General features: G+C 44.9%; 1 protein-coding gene across 1 annotated transcript in view; it reads left to right on the forward strand.

The window, feature by feature from the left end:
* The window catches only part of TADA1 (transcriptional adaptor 1), a 45,193-nt gene extending 32,402 nt beyond the window's left edge, over positions 1–12,791 (forward strand). Inside the window, exons 7-8 of the mRNA XM_040408270.1 lie at positions 10,831–10,993; positions 12,065–12,791. Of these exons, the coding sequence (XP_040264204.1) occupies positions 10,831–10,993; positions 12,065–12,214 (313 nt within the window). The 3' untranslated portion in view covers positions 12,215–12,791. The remainder of the gene's footprint in view (positions 1–10,830; positions 10,994–12,064) is intronic.
* Positions 12,792–19,682: the final 6,891 nt, after the last annotated feature.

Genomic DNA, 19,682 nt, shown 5'->3' on the forward strand with positions numbered 1-19,682 from the left:
GGCTGGCAGGCTGATGACCAACTCCTTCTGAAACTTTTGCCTCGCGAGATGACGCGCCGATGCGTCAACGAGGAATAACCCGGCCGCCCGCAGGACGCATCCCTGCGTTAGGTGGTCGGGAGGTGGTTACAGAACATGGAAGACAGAACAGATAGTTTGATTATACGCGTATGATCTCCTTTTTATGGATGAACCTGACACTACGCTCCCCAGAGCGATTGACATAATAGAAAGGTTCGGGGAATACTCGGGTTTGCACATAAATTGGATGAAATCAGCAATTATGGCCCTATGGACACATTCGTGGCCCTCGCAATACTGTAACTTGCCAGTTGTAGACCACTTCAAGTATCTGGGAATTGTGATCACCAGGGACCCACAATTGGCGTATTCATTAAATATAGCACCCCTGGAACCCCTGTTTGTCGATAAATTCAGAATATGGAAGACCCTACTGTTATCAACCATGGGGAGATGAAATCTGGTCAAAATGATCCTCTTACCCAAAGGGCTATACCTCCTAGCGCATGCACACACACCGGTATCACAGGGATTCTTTGGTCGCATCCATTCACTGGTAGCTAATTTCATTTGGGGGGAGTCTAGACGGAAACTTTCCCTTAATGTTCTGCAGAGATCCAAGCTAGAGGGTGGTGCCGCCCTGCCTGATTTCTTCCTATACTATTTAGCTGGTCAGCTGAAATTCTTAACCCCCTGGATTCTAACGTCAGAATTGCCAAATATTATCTCAGGGAATATTTAAGCATGTCCTCCCTGTGGCCAGTGCTGGAAGGATCACGTTCTGTTCCTATGCGCTTGCTCCCTATACATTGGCTCACCAGGTATGGAGTGCTGCCAAGATGCAATCATTTAAGGATCTCCCGGATGATATACTGATATGGGATAACCCTATGTTTGCCCATCTGAAAGAATTGGAGGGAGTAAATCTGTGGACGGCCCACGGTCCCTGAGAGACCTATATGTTGGGGGCACTCTATGCTCCTTTTTGCAGATGCAGGAGAAATTTAAAATACTTAGCAACTTTTTCTTTAGGTATCTGCAACTGAGGAACGCGTTAACAGTTCAATTCGGGGCAGGAGGTCGGAAAATTTCTAAATACCCCCTAATAGGTGTTCTAAGATCACAGGGTCCGAGAGGTATTATCTCTGTGCTTTATACGCATCTGCTCAACAACCGAATGCTGATGAACCCTCTTGCTGTTGAGGGAAGGTGGAGGAACTCAATACCTTTACTAACGGCTGATGACTGGAATGAAGCCCTGATGGCTCCAGTAAGGGTCTCTCCATCAATTAATAACAGGCTGATTCAGCTGTTTATTCTGCACAGAAGTTACCTAACGCCCACTAGACTACACAAAATGGGCAGGATATCGCACAATAGATGCCATAGGTGCTCGCAGGATGGTGCTGACTTCTGGCACCTCATGTGGGATTGCACGTACTTAAAAGGCTTCTGGAATGCAGTAATAGAGGTGCTGACAACTATGGTTCCCATAGCAGTGCCGTTATGTCCCAAAATTTGTGTTCTGGGGATATTAGGTGAAGAGGTTTAGGGGCATCACCACAGGGTGTTCTTGAGTGAGACTTTATTCTTTGCTAGAAAAGCCATTGATCTGAGGTGGATGGCTGATGGAGCACCCACACTAGGTCAATGGAAATCATTGGTCAATCACGCTGTCAGTATGGAAAAAATTGTATTTATTCACAGAAAATGTCCACAAAAGTTTCACAAGGTATGGGGAGAGTGGTGCTCATCTCCTTTGACATTGCACAATGCTTGTATGTATTCGGTGGTCAATATCGTCCATATGCCTGCTGTATGATATGTGGATTTCGGTCTCTAGATTAATGCCTCAATACTCCCGCTGTTTCCTTATATCTGATCGAAAAAAGATTCCTCTTTAGACCTGATGCAAGATTCTTGAGTTATATTATGATGTCAATGCATCCCCTGCGTGGGATTTACCACTGCTTTGTCCTCATGTAACATGCCTTACTTGTTAAACTTCAATAAAACGAGTTTAAAAAAAACAAAAAAACTGTCCAGCAAAATCTGCCTTCCAAAAACCATATGGCGCTCCTTTTCTTCTGCGCCCTGCCGTGTGCCCTTACAGCAGTTTACGACCACATGTGGGGTGTTTCTGTAAATCGCAGAATCAGGGTAATAAATATATTGAGTTTTGTTTGGCTGTTAACCTTTGATGTGTTAAAGAAAAAATTTATTAAAATGGAAAATCTGCCAAAAAAGTGAAATTTTGAAATTTTATCTCCATTTTCCTTTTAATTCTTGTGGAACACCAAAAGGGTTAACATGGTTTGTAAAATCAGTTTTGAGTAACTTGAGGGGTGTAGTTTCTACAATGGGGTAATTTATGTGGGGTTTCCACTATGTAAGGCTACTTTCACACTAGCGTTCGGGGTTCCGCTTATGAGTTCCGTTTGAAGGCTCTCACAAGCGGCCCCGAACGGATCCGTACGGCCCCAATGCATTCTGAGTGGATGCGGATCCGCTCAGAATGCCTCAGTCTGGCATCGTTTGACCTCCGTTCCGCTCAGCAGGCGGACACCCACGCAATTTCAAATGGCTCCGTCCCCCATTGACTTTCAATGCAAAGTCTAGACGGGTCCTTTCTGAACGGATCCCATCGTTTGCATTATAGGAGCGGATCCGTCTGTGCAGACACCAGACGGATCCGCTCTGAACGCAAGTGTGAAAGTAGCCTAAGTCCCACAAAGTGACTTCAGAACTGAACTTGTCCTTTAAAAAGTGGGTTTTGGAAATTTTCTTAAAAATTTTAAGAATTGCTTCTAAAATTCTAAGCCTTGTAACGTCCTAAAAAAGTAAATGGCATTTCCAAAATGATGCCAACATAAAGTAGACATATGGGGAATGGTAAGTAATAAATATTATTTTATGAGGTATCACTTTCCATCTTAAAGAGGACCTTTCACTACTGTACAAACTAAAAACTAACTATATCAGTGGGCAGAGCGGCGCCCAGGGGTCCCCCTGCACTTACTAGTATGTCTGGGCGCCACTCCGTTCGCCCGGTATAGGCTCCGGTGTCGCAGCGCACAGCTCATAGCCAGGCTATAGCTGTGCGTTGCGATTGGCCAGCGCTGCAGCAAGGGACACTCCTCATACAAAAAATCAGTCAGAGGGAGCGCAGACACCGGAGCCTATACCGGGCGAACGGAGCGGCGCCCAGACATACTAGTAAGTGCAGGGGGACCCCTGGGCGCCGCTCTGCCCAGTGATATAGTTAGTTTTTAGTTTGTACAGTAGTGAAAGGTCCTCTTTAAAAGCAGAGAAATTGACATTTTTGATAAATTTGGGATTTTTTTCATAAAGGTGAAATATATTAACTCAAATTTATGACTATCATGAAGTACAATGTGTCACGAGAAAACAATCTCAGAATGGCTTAAATAAATAAGTGTTCCAAAGTTATTACCACATAAAGTGACATATGTCAGATTTTAAAAAAATGGCCTGGGCAGAAGGGCAAAAACTGGCCTGAGGTAGAACAGGTTAATAGTTCAGACATGGCCATACCTGTTATGTTTGTTTAGCTTGTTTCCCGCTCCTTTCAACTCTACAGGAATTCTGTATGGTTTGGAGACCGCAAGGAGCTGGAAGTATGCAGTATGATGGATGATATAGCGGGGATCAATTGGATTGGTATCTGAACGCTCTTTTTTTTTTTGGAATTGACCAATTTCAGATGTGCTGTGTCATAGCTGTCATCTAATTATTAGGAAGCAGGAAGCTGGAGGGATGCATTTGAGTGACGTTAAATCCCACACAGGCTGAGATGTTTCTGTTGCTCAACTACAAGTGATTTTTTTTTATATGTGCCAAAACCAATTTTCCCTGCAATATTGCATCATGGACATTGGGAAGTGTGGATCTACATATCATATGGTTTGTGTTACCACTCTCTCATGCAGCAGAAGATTACTCAGGGCAGATGTGGTTAATTTTTTCATCTTGTTTGACAGTTCCTCCTGTAGCCTCCGTTTTCCAATTTTTGGCTGATATTAATGGAACATGATCGGGAAATGCCACATACAGCCCTATGACTCGTATATTGAAAAGCAGCCAGAGAGAAAGTCGCTGCTGAGTCACGTCGAGGTTGACGTCTGAATGTACAAGAGGTTTTAGACCTTTTTTTGCAATATTAGCAAAGTGATGGCCTCTGACATCTCGACCATGGTTTGCCAAAAGACAATGAAGTGCAAAAGGGTCTACAATATAAAGCAGGCCATAACCCTCAGATAGCTGACAGCTGAATGCTCATTCCATCGACAGCTGTTCAAGCATGCATGTGTTCTCCATGTAGGAGCTTGCCTTTGCGGAGAATATGTTTTTATTTTTATTTTATTTTTTTTACATTGATACCTGCCATCAGGGGAAAGTTGGGACACCCCCATACACATTAGCCACTTGGCCACTAGTGAATAATTGCTTTTTACAACTCACAGCGCATGCGCTCGAATGAATCTCCGTAGCGCTGTGGTGAGAGATTCATTCTCACGAATGTGCTGTAAGTTGTAACCAGGCTAGGATCACATGTAATTGAAAAATTATTTATTAGCCCAAATGATTAAAATGCAATAATATATATATTTTTTTTAATTGCCTTTAAAGGTGTTCTTAGCCTTTAACCCCTTAGTGACCACCCATAAGCCTGGTGGATGTCAGTATAGCGCTGACAAAATAACACATTGCATAAGCAATGCATTATAGAGGCAACCTAAAGGGACACTGACAGGGCCAATAAGCATATTGAGGTATATATATGGCAGTACAGGTCTTATAATGGGTATTACAATCATCTAAGTATCCCCCCTGTCCACATTATACATACAGTAAACTTAAGTTTTATAACCTGCTCCAACGGTCTTCAATCTGCCCAAGGGGCGGCGTTTCACCTCTCTTGCGCCCAGCCAGCCTCCCCCAACTGCCGCTTTGAAGCGCCGCCCAGCTCATGAATATTCAGTTTGCTGGGCGGCTTCTGCGGTCTCCGCTCTGAAGCGCTGCGCTTAACAGTGCCCGGCGCAGAAGCCGCCCAGCAAACTGAATATTCATGAGCTGGGCGGCGCTTCAAAGCGGCAGTTGGGGGAGGCTGGCTGGGCGCAAGAGAGGTGAAACGCCGCCCCTTGGGCAGATTGAAGACCGTTGGAGCAGGTTATAAAACTTAAGTTTACTGTATGTATAATGTGGACAGGGGGGATACTTAGATGATTGTAATACCCATTATAAGACCTGTACTGCCATATATATACCTCCAATATGCTTATTGACCCTGTCAGTGTCCCTTAAAGATCACTTATTTAAAGTCCCCTTGTGGGACTAGTAAATGGCTTTAAAAAAAAAAGTTAGTTTTAGTAAAGAAAAAAAATTCCAAGTTAAAAAATAAACAAAATCTTTTCCCATTTAAAAAAGGTTTTCAAATGAAAAAAATGCTAAAATAATATTCCCTCCACATATTTGGTATCGCCGTGTCCATAAAGAACTGCACTACCCAATTATCATGTATTTTATCTTGTATAGTAAACGCTGTAAAAGGAAAAAATAATGTAAGACTTAGTTTTTTTGGTGGCAAATAAAAAAAATTAAAATAAAAAGATCAAAAATTGTCATGTACCTCAAAATGAAACCAATGAAAAAAACTTTCTGGGTCTTAGGATGCGGCGATTTGAAAACATTTATGTATTTATTTTAACAAAGGATTTTTGATGTGCAAAAGTAGTGACCCCTAAAGAAAAGTAGACTGTACTGACCCAGAAAGTAAAGTTGTCATGTTATTTACGCCGAAAAGTGAGTGCCTAAACCCCCCCCAAAAAAAACAAAAACAATGGTGGTATTACTGTTTTAGGCTACTTTCACACTTGCGTTAGGAGCGGATCCGTCTGGTGTCTGCACAGACGGATCCGCTCCTATAATGCAAACGCTTGCATCCGTTCAGAACAGATCCGTTTGCATAACCATGAAAATGCAAACGGATCCGTTTTGACTTTACATTGAAAGCCAATGGGGGACGGATCCGTTTGAAAATTGAGCCATACTGTGTCATCTTCAAACGGATCCGTCCCCATTGACTTACATTGTAAGTCTGGACGGATCCGTTTGAATCCGCACGGCCAGGCGGACACCTGAACGCTGCAAGCTGCGTTCATGTGTCCGCCTGCTGAGCGGAGCTCAGACGGAGCTCACAAGCGGAGCCCCGAACGCTAGTGTGAAAGTAGCCTTATCTGATCTCTCCCAAAAAGAGTTAATACGTTAATCTGTAAGTTATGTGTACCCAAAAATGGTGCCATTAAAAACTACAAAGAAGCAAGCCCACATACTGCTGTACCGGTGGAAAAATAAAAAAGTTATAGCTCTTGGAATGGGACGGAAAAAATAAATAATAATACTTAGTCACTGCGGCCCAAAACAGGCTGGTCATTGAGGGGTTAATAAGTCTATGGACTTCTTGTTAATGCCAAGCAAAGCACCAAATGCATGGTACCTAAAATGCTATTACATCTCATGCGTATTGAAGAAAGTATGGCACGAGAAGATCCAAATGCAGGGCTACCACATGAATGCAGGTTAAGGGCTCATGCACACGGCTGTAGTTTAGGTACGCCTCCAGTCCGCGTTTTTTGGGTACGCATCCAATCTGCATTCATCTTAATGTCTGTCCCGTGGCCATGCAAAAAAAATAGAACATGTCCTATTTTTGTCCGTTTTGCATTTCTGCAGGAGTAAAAAAAAAAAAAAAATGCCAGCATGCACTCGTCTGGGATCTGTGTTTTGGAGAAGCCCTAAAGGTAATCTTACCTACAAACTCATGTGTGCACACAATAAAATGTACAGTGTAACCATACATGAATTGTGTGGGTGTGTATGTGATACAGGGCTTTGTGCGCACGTTCTCATCAAATTTTCCTGCAGTGGACATTTCCAGTAAGAAGTGACCAAGCAGACTTTTCCACAGCCTTTCACCTGCCTTCTGGTGCGGTCTCGCAGTCATTTGTTGCTTTCGGCCAAGTCCAGGCTTGGCGATCCCCTCTCTGATCGTGGTGATAGAGCAGGGACTGTCCCCTTGACCTTACGAGTTACTTAATGTCTCTTTGTGGGGAGAGGATTACTCAAAAGGTTTAATGATTTAGCCGTCACACTGAGAGATGTTATCGTGCTGTGGTAATGAAAGCTCCGTTCACTTAAAAAGAGGAAGTCCTACTCATACTAATCTGTAAATCATTTATTTTATCAGGTTTTTTAACCTAGACACCTTTTTTATATATTATATATATTATTATTTGTTCTGCTGACGTGTTTTCCAGGAGCTTTCTATTAACCAGCAAACATTACATAGATCAGAGAAAGTTAAGATTTATCACTGCGTTCATCTGGATTCTGAGTCTGTCATCGGAATGGGTTATGCCGTTCATGACCAGCGAACACTTGGCTTTAAAAGTGGCCATAACGTTTATTCCTGCTGAAAACGTAACCACTTCATTACCGGAGTGTTTACCCCCCTTCTTACCAGGCCAGTTTTTCAGTTGTAGCAATGCGTCTATCTAACTGCAAATAACTGATTAATTTCTAAGCCAGCCTACATGTATTTGATATTATTTTTCACAGGACACCTTACACCTTTCTTTTGTGCCATTAGATGATGGATATAATATTTATAAAAATATATTTAAAGGGCTTCTGTCACCCCCCAAACAGCAATTTTCAGTATTGGACTTAATATAATTGCTAATGTACGCAGAGTCCATATATATATATATACCCCTCTTACCTCTGGCTGTGCTTTAAATTCTTTAAAAATAGTACTTTTGTGATATGCAAATTTCTTCACTACCAGCAAGTTGGGAGGTTACTTGCTGGTAGCCGCCGCATCCTCGGTCTAAAAAAACGCCCCCTCCTCCACTTGATTGACAGGGCCAGTGAGCACTCTCCTCCTCCCGCTGGCCCTGTCTGCAGCTGAAATCCTGCGCCTGCGCCGTACCGGTCCTCATTCGGCGCAGGCGCTCTGAGAGAAGGACGCTCGCTTGCCCGCTTTTTCCTCAGTGCGCCTGCGCCGATGACGTCAGCCTACACCCGGAAAAGAAGCATCACGATTACAAAAGGTTTCAAGACAAAACATATTTCTAAAACCATTCTCGTACGCTTGTACCCTGAGAATGGACGCCATTTATGTAATTTATCTACTGGCTGGGCCCGCCGCAAGAGTTCAAAAGAATGGAGCGCATTTTGGATTTTGGCGGCCTATTTTTCTGTTGCTGGTTCTATAGCACTGTACTGCCAGAGAAATCTTGTACGACGCCAAAATGCTACAAGCCCCTTCAAAGTGACTTTTTTTTTTAATGTTATAAGGTATTCACCATGGGAAAATTTGGACATTTTAGAATTTTTATTATTTTTTTAAATATATTTTTTTTTATTTCCTTTTTAAAAAAAAAAGTAAATTAACCCCTTTCTGCCACAGTCAAGGCAGGAAGAGGTTAATTCCCAGCCTGCATTTCATTTAAAGCCAGCAGGTGGCGTTCTTGCCTAAAAAAAAGCGCTCCCTGCCCGCTTTTAGATTTTACAATGTAATAGACACTTGTAGCTGGATGCTACAAGCATCTATTACTGCCTGACTGCTCCCGCTGGCCCACCTCCCTGTGACTTCAACTGTCTAATGACCGCAGTCACAGTGATCTGCGGCGTCACAGGCCGCCGGCTGATCGATATGTATAGGGAGAGGCATTAACAGTAGAAAGAGGGAGGCGCTCATGCCGCTCTACAGAGCACTAGTGAGACCTCATTTGGAGTATTGTGCTCAGTACTGGAGACCATATCTCCAGAAGGATATTGATACTTTGGAGAGAGTTCAGAGAAGAGCTACTGAACTGGTACATGGATTGCAGGATAAAACTTACCAGGAAAGATTAAAGGACCTTAACATGTATAGCTTGGAAGAAAGACGAGACAGAGGGGATATGATAGAAACTTTTAAATACATAAAGGGAATCAACAAGGTAAAAGAGGAGAGAATATTTAAAAGAAGAAAAACTGCTACAAGAGGACATAGTTTTAAATTAGAGGGGCAAAGGTTTAAAAGTAACATCAGGAAGTATTACTTTACTGAGAGAGTAGTGGATGCATGGAATAGCCTTCCTGCAGAAGTGGTAGCTGCAAATACAGTGAAGGAGTTTAAGCATGCATGGGATAGGCATAAGGCCATCCTTCATATAAGATAGGGCCGGGGGCTATCCATAGTATTCAGTATATTGGGCAGACTAGATGGGCCAAATGGTTCTTATCTGCCGACACATTCTAGGTTTCTATGTAACCCGACTCTCTTTTATACGTCGGGTAACTGATAAGAGCCTACTGCCACAACGTAGAAAGTCATGCGGCCATAGGCAAGTGGTTAAAGGGGTAGCCTCACTTGAGCAAGTGGCATGTATCATGTAGAGAAAGTACAAGCCACTTACTAATGTATTGTGATTGTCCATATTGCTTCCTTTGCTGGCTGGATTAATTTTCCCATCACATTATACAATGCTCACTTTCATGGTTATGACCACCCTGCAATCCAGCATCGGCAGACATGCTTGCACACTATAGGGGAAAGTACCTATGCGCCTTGCCACCAGAGAGGCCAGCACTTTTTTCTATAGTGTACAAGTACGGCCGCCGCTGCTGGATTGTAGAGTGGTCGTAACAATGGAAACATGCAAAGTATAATGTGATGGAAAAATAAATCCAGCCAACAAAGGAGGCAATATGGACAATCACAATACATTAGTAATTGCCTTGTATTAACTTTCTCTACATAATACATTCTATTTGCTACAGTGAGACAACCACTTTAAGCATAAAGGGGTTTTCCGGTACTTGGATATTGAGGACCTATCTTCAGGGTAGGTCACCAATATCAGATTAGTGGGGGATGCACCACTGTTTCATGCAGGCACCAGAAACTATGCAGTGCATGCAGGGGCCGGACTACCTGTAAACCACAGGGACATTTCCGGTGGGCTGATGCCTAGGAGGGCCACTCAAGCCCTCCTCATGGCCACCAGCCGGTCACATAAAGATTTGATTGTCTCCTATGCACCCGACCAGCAGCCGTCCTACTGAATTCAATTGTATCAATGTCCTCAGGACAGCGATACAAACTGTGGCACAGGTAGCAGTATTTTGTGCTACACTGTGGTATTTGGTTCGGCTGGGGCGGTATATTGCTCTGCACTATGGTACTGTTGACCCTGCCTACCTATGTTCCTGCCTAATTATGTTGCCCCGCCTTCTGTCAGTTTGGACATGCCTGCAACATAGGGCCAGTTTTACGTTTTTTTCCAGGGCCACTTTTAGTCCCCAGTCCACCCCTAATTGCATGGAAGCAAGCCTCCGTCCACTGGGTCTGGTATGGCCACTAAATGGTGGACAGAACCATGTGCTTCCGACTCTGCCCACTATATCGCTGAAACGAACCCCCCTGATCTCATATGATGTATCTTGTGCATAGTCTATTGATATCTAGTTAAGAAAACCCCTTCAAAAAGTACATAATTACAGAATAGTAGGGGTTTACTTGCAGTTTTGGGGCAAATGCTCTTAAATTGGTAATTGGTCCATATTTTTGAACTTCTATTTGCCTTTATCAATTTGAGACTAGCTTCCACAATTTGTGGCACATGGCAGTTTTCCATAAGCAATGTGGCCACAGCATATGATCCCAGCCTTATAGTAGCGCATAACTGGCTGGGATTTTTCAATTTGCTCTCACTAATATCAATTTCTTCTATGTTGCAGCCCACCCATGATCCCTGCTCTTACTGGAAACCAGAATCCAGGACCAAGTATACATCCAGATGACGCAGAACAGCAGGCTGCCCTCTTATTAGCATGTTCGGGGGACACCCTACCATCTAGCTTGCCTCCCGTCAACATGTATGATCTTTTAGAAACTTTGAAGGTAATGTTATGGTGCCGTGGCCTTAAAAATGTCAGCACCACTTTGTGAAAACATTACTTCTGAAAGTAAGATGTGGATGGATGGTATTGTGATGCTAGCCCATGTACAGGGCTGTGAGAAGGAGTTTGCCTATTTCACAAAGTCCCTTGTGAGTGCATGTATATGAAAGGGCTTCTCTGGGCTTTTAATATTGATGACCTATCCTCAGGATAGGTGATCTATATCAGATCGGCGGGAGTATAGGGTATCGCTGCTGCTATATCTGTAGTAAAGCAGCAGGAAGAGGGAAGGGATGCAGCACGTGCACACTGAACGCACCTTCCCTTCATACAGCTGATCAGCCGGGTATCGGACCCCCGCCTATCTGATATTGATGACTTATCCTGGTGATAGGTCGTCAATATTAAAACCCAGGAGAACCCGTTGAAGCATGTAAGTGAAGCAGCACATGTGCTGTGTGGAATCCTCCATTAATTTCAGTAGGAAGACACAGAGGGTACAAACTAGACTAAAACCAACCTGCTCTCCGGATTGGTTGGGGTTTCCAACAGTTGAACCACCATCAATTGTGACACATAGGCAATAGAACATGGTGGCGGGATAATGCCAGTACGATCTCGCCATTTTGTACAGCAGCTCCAGTTCACCTCTCCTAATGGAGTGTGACGGACAGGCCGCATTCATACTATGCTCAGCTGTGCTCGTCTGTCAGTCATCCATCCATCCATGATATCAATTTTGAATGTCTCTTACTTCTCATGTTAGGTTCACAAGATGTGAAATGGGCGCATGTGTTCAGTGTCCACCAAAAATACCTTCTGCTCACTGAGACCCTTCAGAATCTGTGCGGATTTTAGGACCTGCTCTATCCCTCTAATATGCTGCCGATTTTCACTCTCTTGAATTGCATAGGGAACACCCTCACAAAATTGTTACACAATCCATATACAGAAATGCATGCGGATTTACATTACCTATTGTGTGTGGATATCTGGCGTTTCCATGCACTTTGTGGTTTAAATGTGGATGTGAATGCACTGATGTTAAACTTTTTTTTTTTTTTTTTTGCAGATTCACAGAGAAGTTATCCCTTCTCACACAGTTTATGCACTGAATATGGAACGAATAATTATGAAACTTTGGCACCCTACTCAAGAGGAGCTTCTGCAAGACCAAATTCATCGACAGAGGCTAACCGCCAAGGAAGGACTATTGAGTTGAAAACGGCAGCATTTTTTTATGGATAATCTCTTTATACCCAAACTTGCTCTGAACTGCTGTGTTCTGCAGCAAACAGATTGAAAACATTTTTGTTAGACCAATTTACAACTTTTTTGGACCTATGACAACTTCATCATTTTTTTTGTTAAATAAACACACACAAAATCATGTTTTACACATTTTGATGAACATTGTGGTTTACATTTTAAGCAGAAAATTACTGGAACTGTTTTTATTTAAAGTGGACCTGTTAGCACGAAATGCAGTGTAACCCGCGGCAGCGTGTTGTAGGGCAGAAGCAGCTGAGCAGTTAGAAACAGTATTTTTTTGGGACTATAGGACTCACTTTTTAGTTCTTAATAATCAGTGCATGCAGAATTGGAGGCTGAAAGGTCATTCAGCTTATGGAGAGGACTACAAGAAACACCTCCCTCCCCATACTGAAGGTCCTCTGACAGTAGGGAAATACACAGTTGAGTCACATTATTATGACCACTTTCGACATCGGCAGCCCATAGGTCATGGAGGAAGTCATGTGTGCTGAGCTGGCTCGGTGGGTAGACAGTATAAGGTGTGTGATAGGCTGTCCGCATCACATATCCCTTGGTGGTCATATAAGGTGTGTGATAGGCTGTCTGCACAGATATCCCTTGGTGGTCATATAAGGTGTGTGATAGGCTGTCCGCATACATATCCCTCTGGGTATATAAGGGGTGTGATAGGCTGTCTGCACAGATATCCCTCGGTGGGTATATAAAATGTGTGATAGGCTGTCCGCATACATATCCCTCGGTGGGTATATAAGGGGTATTATAGGCTGTCCGCATACATATCGCTCGGTGGGTATATAAGGGGTGTGATAGGCTGTCTGCATACATACCCCTCTGTGGGTATATAAGGTGTGTGATAGGCTGTCCACATACATGTCCCTCTGGTTATATAAGGGGTGTGATAGGCTGTCTGCACAGATATCCCTCGGTGGGTATATAAGGGGTGTGATAGGATGTCCGCATACATATCCCTCGGTGGGTATATAAGGGGTGTGATAGGCTGTCTGCACACATATTCCTCGGTGGGTATATAAGGGGTGTGATAGGCTGTCTGCACACATATTCCTCGGTGGGTATATAAGGTGTGTGATAGGCTGTCCGCATACATATCCCTCTGTGTGACTGTAAGTGATTGATCTCCTGCACTCTAGACCATTAAAGTTGGTTATAATTACCCCTCCACTTCTTTAAGCTCCTCCTGAGCTAAAGCCACCGTGACATACTGTTACGTGACTGTGGTGCAGGGGATGTATGGAGTGGGCCCGATCCATACACGGCGGGTGCCTGCTGTACCATGCAGCCGGCTCCCGCCTGCACTGACAGGGAGTGGTGATTGCGCTGCCCCATCATTTAACCCCTCTGGTACCATGATCAACGCTGTTCGCGGCAACTGTGAGTGAAGGCAGAGGGGTGCAGCTCCGTCTGACTTCCGATCAGAGCCCCCGCAGTGAAATCGTGGGGCTCCGATCGGTTGCCATGGCAACCTGGATGCTGCTGAAGCGCTCCAGGCCTGCCATGGCATTCTCCATATTGAGCTATGCACGAAGCATAGCTCAGAATGGAGACTTGAAATCCTAGTCACCCTAATAGATTGGAAAAAAAACACGTCCGAAAATGTCTGATCTATTAAAACATTGCAAAACTACAACTTCCAGTATGCCCGGACAGCCTACTGCTATCAGCCTACAGCAGGGTATGATGGGTGTTGTAGTTTTACAACAGCTGGAGGGCCGCAGGTTGAGCATCCCTGTATTAAAATATTGAAAAAAAAATTCTGTAAACGCCGTAACAGAAAAAAAATTTAAAACACACAATTCGCCATTTTTTGGTCCCCCCCCCCCCCCCCCCCAAAAAAAATTTAAGAACGGTGATCAAAAAGTTGTATGTACTGCAAAAATGGTACCAATAAAAACATTTCATTACGTCAAAAAACAAGATTTTAAAAAGTCAGGAAATGGCGATGCAAAGAAAAGTTTTATTTTTATTTATTTTTTCTAAGATATATATATTTTTTAAAGTAGTAAAAAAAAACGTACACCAAGTTTAGTGTCGCTGTATTTGTTTTGAGTTGCAGAATAATATGTCATTTTTAGCGTACCATGAACGCCGTGATGACAAAACCCGAAAAACTTTGGTGGAATTGTGGGTTTTTTCAATTTAACCCCACAAAGATTTTTTTTTTCCTGTTTTCCAATAACAGAAATAGTAAATTAAATGGTTGCGTTAGAAAATGCGAACTATGTGAACGAAAAAATTAAAAAGTTATCACTATTGGAACGTGGGGAGGAAAAACCAAAAATGAGATTTTATTGTGTAAAGTTAAATGTTATACTGAATCTTTTCCACAAACCTATGGTAAGAATTTATCAAAAATTTGTGTTTTATGTCTGTCTTTCGTCTGTGTAGCACACCTAGTCATGAATTGGGCACATCCGCCGGTGCTCCTACACTGATGCTCATAGCTGGCATAGGTTTAAGTCATCATTTATGCCAGAAAACTGTGCCTGAACCCATGGTCCTGCACACAGTCTGCCCCTGCCATGCCCCCTTTTCAGATACCCCTTGTGTGCCTACATTTAGGTGCAACAGCATCTAACAAGTCACAAACCGGGGGGCGTGGCCTAGCGCGGCATGGAGTAAGGCGCACATGTGAAGAGCTCCTGCCGTTTATCCTGCAAAGTCACCTAAAAGCTAATTACCGACGTTCTGGAGCGGTGGGACAGCTGTAAGATCGCGGGGACAATGGTCAGGAGTTCGCAGAAGCCGGTGAAAATGTCAAAAGGATCCCGGGTGAGCTTCAGAGAGGAGCAACATGGCGCCGAGGAGGACGAAGGGGAGGACCCGCAGGAAGAAATGAGCCGGAATGTGGCGGAGCAGCTCAGTCGATATGCCTGCGATTCGGGAGAGGCGCGAGCCAACACGCCAGGATGTCATAAGAGCAGTGACAGTGCAGCAGCACCCTCGAGTCCCTGACATTGCAAGTGGGGGGACTTAGAGAAGATTTGGGGATCATTAGAAATGACCTGCACAAGATCTCTGAAATAACCACTGAGGTGGAGAAAAGAGTGTCTGGCTTAGAGGATGAAATGGCGCCCCTTAAAATTGCTACCAAGACGTCTGGACGAGACATTGCACAGTTGTTTGCCAAAACGGACGACCTTGAAAATGGGTCTCGGCGCAACAATATTAGAAATGTGGGCGTCCCTGAAAAAGCTGAGGGAGCTCACTCCACTGATTTTATTGAAAAGTGGCTGTTGGAAAACTTTCAAGATAAAGGTCTGTCTCCATTGTATGCTGTGGAAAGAGCGCACAGAGTGCCCATTAGACCGCTTCCTCCGGGGAGGCCCCCACGCCCGATCCTAGCTAAGATACTACACTACAAAGATAGGGACACTATTTTGAAGAAAGCGCGCGACCTTCCGGAGCTATCCATTAATGGAGCGACGATCTCAATATACCCGGACTACTCTTCAGAGGTTCAAAAGCGCAGGGTGCGTTTCCTGGATATAAAACGAAGGCTGAGGACTCTTCAAGTACCATACTCTATGTTGTTCCCGGCGAAATTGAGGGTGGCGGCCTTGGGAGCCACTCATTTCTTTGAAAAACCCGGAGGACGCGCTAAAGTGGCTGGATTTACATGAAAATCGCCTGAAGCATAAAGACCCGGACACTTGAAGTGGGCAGTGATGGTGGTAATCTTGTCCAGCTCCCCCTTTTTTTTGCACTCCTTGTTCCCCTACGGTTGGGGAGAACCCGCACTTGATATGGAGAGAACAGTCTTCTGATCTGTTTCTTTTTGTTTCTCCCACCCTGCCTGATTGTAGTTTTTCCCTCTCTACTCTTTTTGATATGCTGGGAGTAAGAAGATTGTTGTCAAGGAGTGCGGTTCCTGTTCAGTTTTAATGTAAATTTTTTTAAAAAAAATTTACGGTGACATTTTGATAGCAGGAGCACGAGCAGCGTGCATAACCTTACTGTAAGGAAACCAAGTATATTTAAAACCACATTCGGTAGTTTCCTCCCGAGCCTGGTGAATATAGCGATCCGTTTGGCAGTTGAAGTAGATGAATTCCATACGAAATGCCAATAACTTTTTAAGATGATTCCCTTAATAAAGCATGCGAATCCCCAAACATCAGCCAAAGTCAAGAAGAAGGGTACAAATAGAACATGCTTTAATTATCACACACAGGCTTTTATGCAAGTCCCCATGCAAGGGGACATCCCACAGGGAGGGACACAGTATAGCCAATCAAGTACAATGGAAACATAACACCCTTCCAGCATAAACATACAATGCCCTCCCCTAGTCCTGGAGATAATCAAGCCTGATAAAGTAACAACTTGATTATCTCTAAGTAGAAAAGTCAGTTTCCCCCAATATCTGGAACACCCCTTTATACATGAGGTATCCCCTGATAGCCCTGATCTGGGTGATCAACATATTCAAATTTCACCAAGATTGGTGTAGTGGTTCTCAAAGAAACATGGAAGTCTTCTGTGACCGGTTCACCCTGGGTGGGCTGCCCAAAATAGTTCCATAAGTTTTGGTGTCTTTGCAGGTCACTTTAGAACAAGTGAAAAACGAATAAAGTACCAAATAGCGCTCTTCTAGTCATTTGGTAAATATAGATCCAGCGTTCGGTAGTTACACCTACCGAATGGCATAGGAAGAAATATTGAAAGAAAAGGGGGATTTCTTCACACTGCTCGCCTATAAGTCCATAGATCGGCATACCCGCCTAGACCCTGTCGGGTTGGCTTGGGGATGTCCGAGAAAGTTATTTCAAGAGTCCAGTTCGGTCTGTCGGGACAGACCGTCCGCATTACCGTTTTGTTTGCCCGGACAGTATTGCATTATAAAGTTGTAGGGCTGAAGGGCTAGGCTCCACCGTAATAGCCTGGAGTTGTCGCCAGCTACCCGGTTTAACCACACAAGGGGTTGTGGTTGGTCATAAGGGTAAACGGCGGTCCATACAGATAGGGCTGAAGTTTCTTGAGTGCCCAAACTAGGGCTAGGCACTCTTTCTCCACGGTGGCATAACTGACCTCTCTGGGAAAAAGTTTACGACTGAGGTATGCCACCGGGTGTTCCATGCCGTCGTCCCCCACTTGGCTCAACACGGCTTACAACCCAAACATGGAGGCATCTGCGTGGACAAGAAATTGTTTACTGTGGTTGGGTGCTGCCAACACAGGAGCCTCGATTAATGCTGCTTTAAGTCTCTGGAAAGCATCCGCGCACTCTGGGGTCCAGGTTACCTGTTTTGGTAGGGCCTTTTTGGTAAGGTCGGTGAGAGGTTTGGCCAGGGCGCCATTCTCTGGGACAAATTTTCGGTAGTAACCGGCCGTCCCTGAAAAAGGCTAATACCTGGGTTTTGGTACGGGGTTGGGGCCAATTAGATATGGCCTCTACTTTAGCCGGCTATGGACGCTGCCTACCAGAACCTACCCTGTGGCCGAGATATTGCACCTCGGCCATGCCTACATGGCATTTGTCCGGTTTCAAGGTGAGACCCGCGAGATGAATTCGTTTGAGTACCCTGGCCACGTGACCCACGTGGTCCTCCCATGTGCGGCTATAGATGGCAATATCATCTAGATACGCACATGCGAAGTCCTGGAACCCCTCCAAGAGCCTATCAGCCATCCTCTGAAAAGTAGCCGGGGCATTCTTCATCCCAAAGGGCATACCCTTGAAATGGTATAGCCCAAATGGAGTGACGAATGCCGACTTTGGGATGGCCGCAGGCTCCAAGGGGATTTGCCAATACCCCTTGCACAAGTCCAGGGTGGTCAAGTAATTCCCCCCAGCCATACGGTCTAATAGCTCATCTATTCTGGGCATGGGGTAGGCGTCAGTTATAGTGCGATCGTTGAGTCTCCGATAGTCTACACAGAAGCGCGTGGTGCCGTCGCGCTTCGGTACTAGTACTACCGGTGAAGCCCAAGGACTTTGTGAGGGTTCTATAACCCCTAACTTGAGCATCTCTCTTATTTCGGTGAGCATATTTTCACGTATTGCCTCAGGGATACGATATGGTTGCTGCCGTAACGGCGTTTCTCCCTGGGTTTCTACACGGTGTACCGCAGCGGAGGTATAGCCTGGTACGGCCGAAAACATTCCTTGGTATCCCTGAAGCAATTGAAATGCCTCACCTTTCTCTAAGGGGTTTAGGTTCTGACCCCAGCTTACTTGGTCAATAGTACACGGGGAGGGGTCTAATAAATCAGGGAGGGGTAGTTCCTCACTATCTTCAGAAGAGGGGGCACATACGGCACCTACATCTTCCGTTCTCTCAAAATAGGGCTTGAGCATGTTTACATGAAAAGCTTTGGTCAGCCTTTCATCTGAACATTTGCTCACAATATTGGTGGTATCGCTTATGCGCTCTACCACCTTAAAGGGTCCCTGCCAGGCCGCCTGCAGCTTGTTCTTTTTAGTGGGTCTCAGGGCCAACACTTTCTGCCCTATGTCTAGTACGCTATCTCTGGCTCCCCTATCGTACCACTTCCTCTGGCATTCCTGGGCGCCCGCAGGCTCTCCCGAACAGATTCGGTGAGAGCCCGCAATCGGTCCCGGAACTCCAGAACATACTGGACGACAGGTACTCACCCCTCATCCGTGTTGCCCTCCCAGTGCTCCCGTACGAGTTCCAGGGGGCCCCAGACTTTTCTCCCGAACAGGAGTTCGAAGGGGGAAAACCCTGTGGATGCCTGGGGCACTTCACGGTAGGCAAACAGAAGGTGGGGAAGATACTTTTCCCAATTCCTGTGGGACTCTGCGAAGGTCTTTAGCATCTGTTTGAGTGTGCCATTGAACCGTTCACAGAGTCCATTGGTCTGTGGGTGATAGGGGAAGCTAAATAGGGGTTTCACTCCACAGCTCTGCCACAATTGCTGTGTCAGGAGTGCCGGGAACTGAGTCCCCAGATCGGACAAGATCTCCTGGGGAAAACCTACCCGGGAAAATATTTTAACTAGGGCCTCCGCCACAGTCTCGGCCTCTATGTTTGCGAGGGCTGCTGCTTCTGGGTATCTAGTGGTGTAGTCCACTACAGTGAGAATGAACTATCAACCGGTCCCTTGTCTTTTAACTCCTAGATGTCCTGCTAGGGGGATGTCATGACTGAGTTTTGTTAACTCCGCCCGAACCTTACGGGGGTACTATTAGCTGCCTTTTAGTGACCTGAGCGGCCCCGTGTTCCACCCCTCCTGTCACTCGGTACAATAACCCCTTATGCCATTCAAATCTTTCGTGGGTGCTTTCCCCCCGGGTAACGTCTACTGCCTTTCTATACCCTTCTAGTGTGGGGTCGGTTCTCTGTTCCTGTTCAAAACCCTGTGGCGTATCCCAGAAAGGGGACGGGTGGTCGGGTAAAGGGGTATTTCAACTCCTACCTGGCTTTCCTCAGAGT

The sequence above is a fragment of the Bufo bufo genome, chromosome 9, assembly GCF_905171765.1.
Source record: "Bufo bufo chromosome 9, aBufBuf1.1, whole genome shotgun sequence".
Taxonomy (NCBI): Eukaryota; Metazoa; Chordata; class Amphibia; order Anura; family Bufonidae; genus Bufo; species Bufo bufo.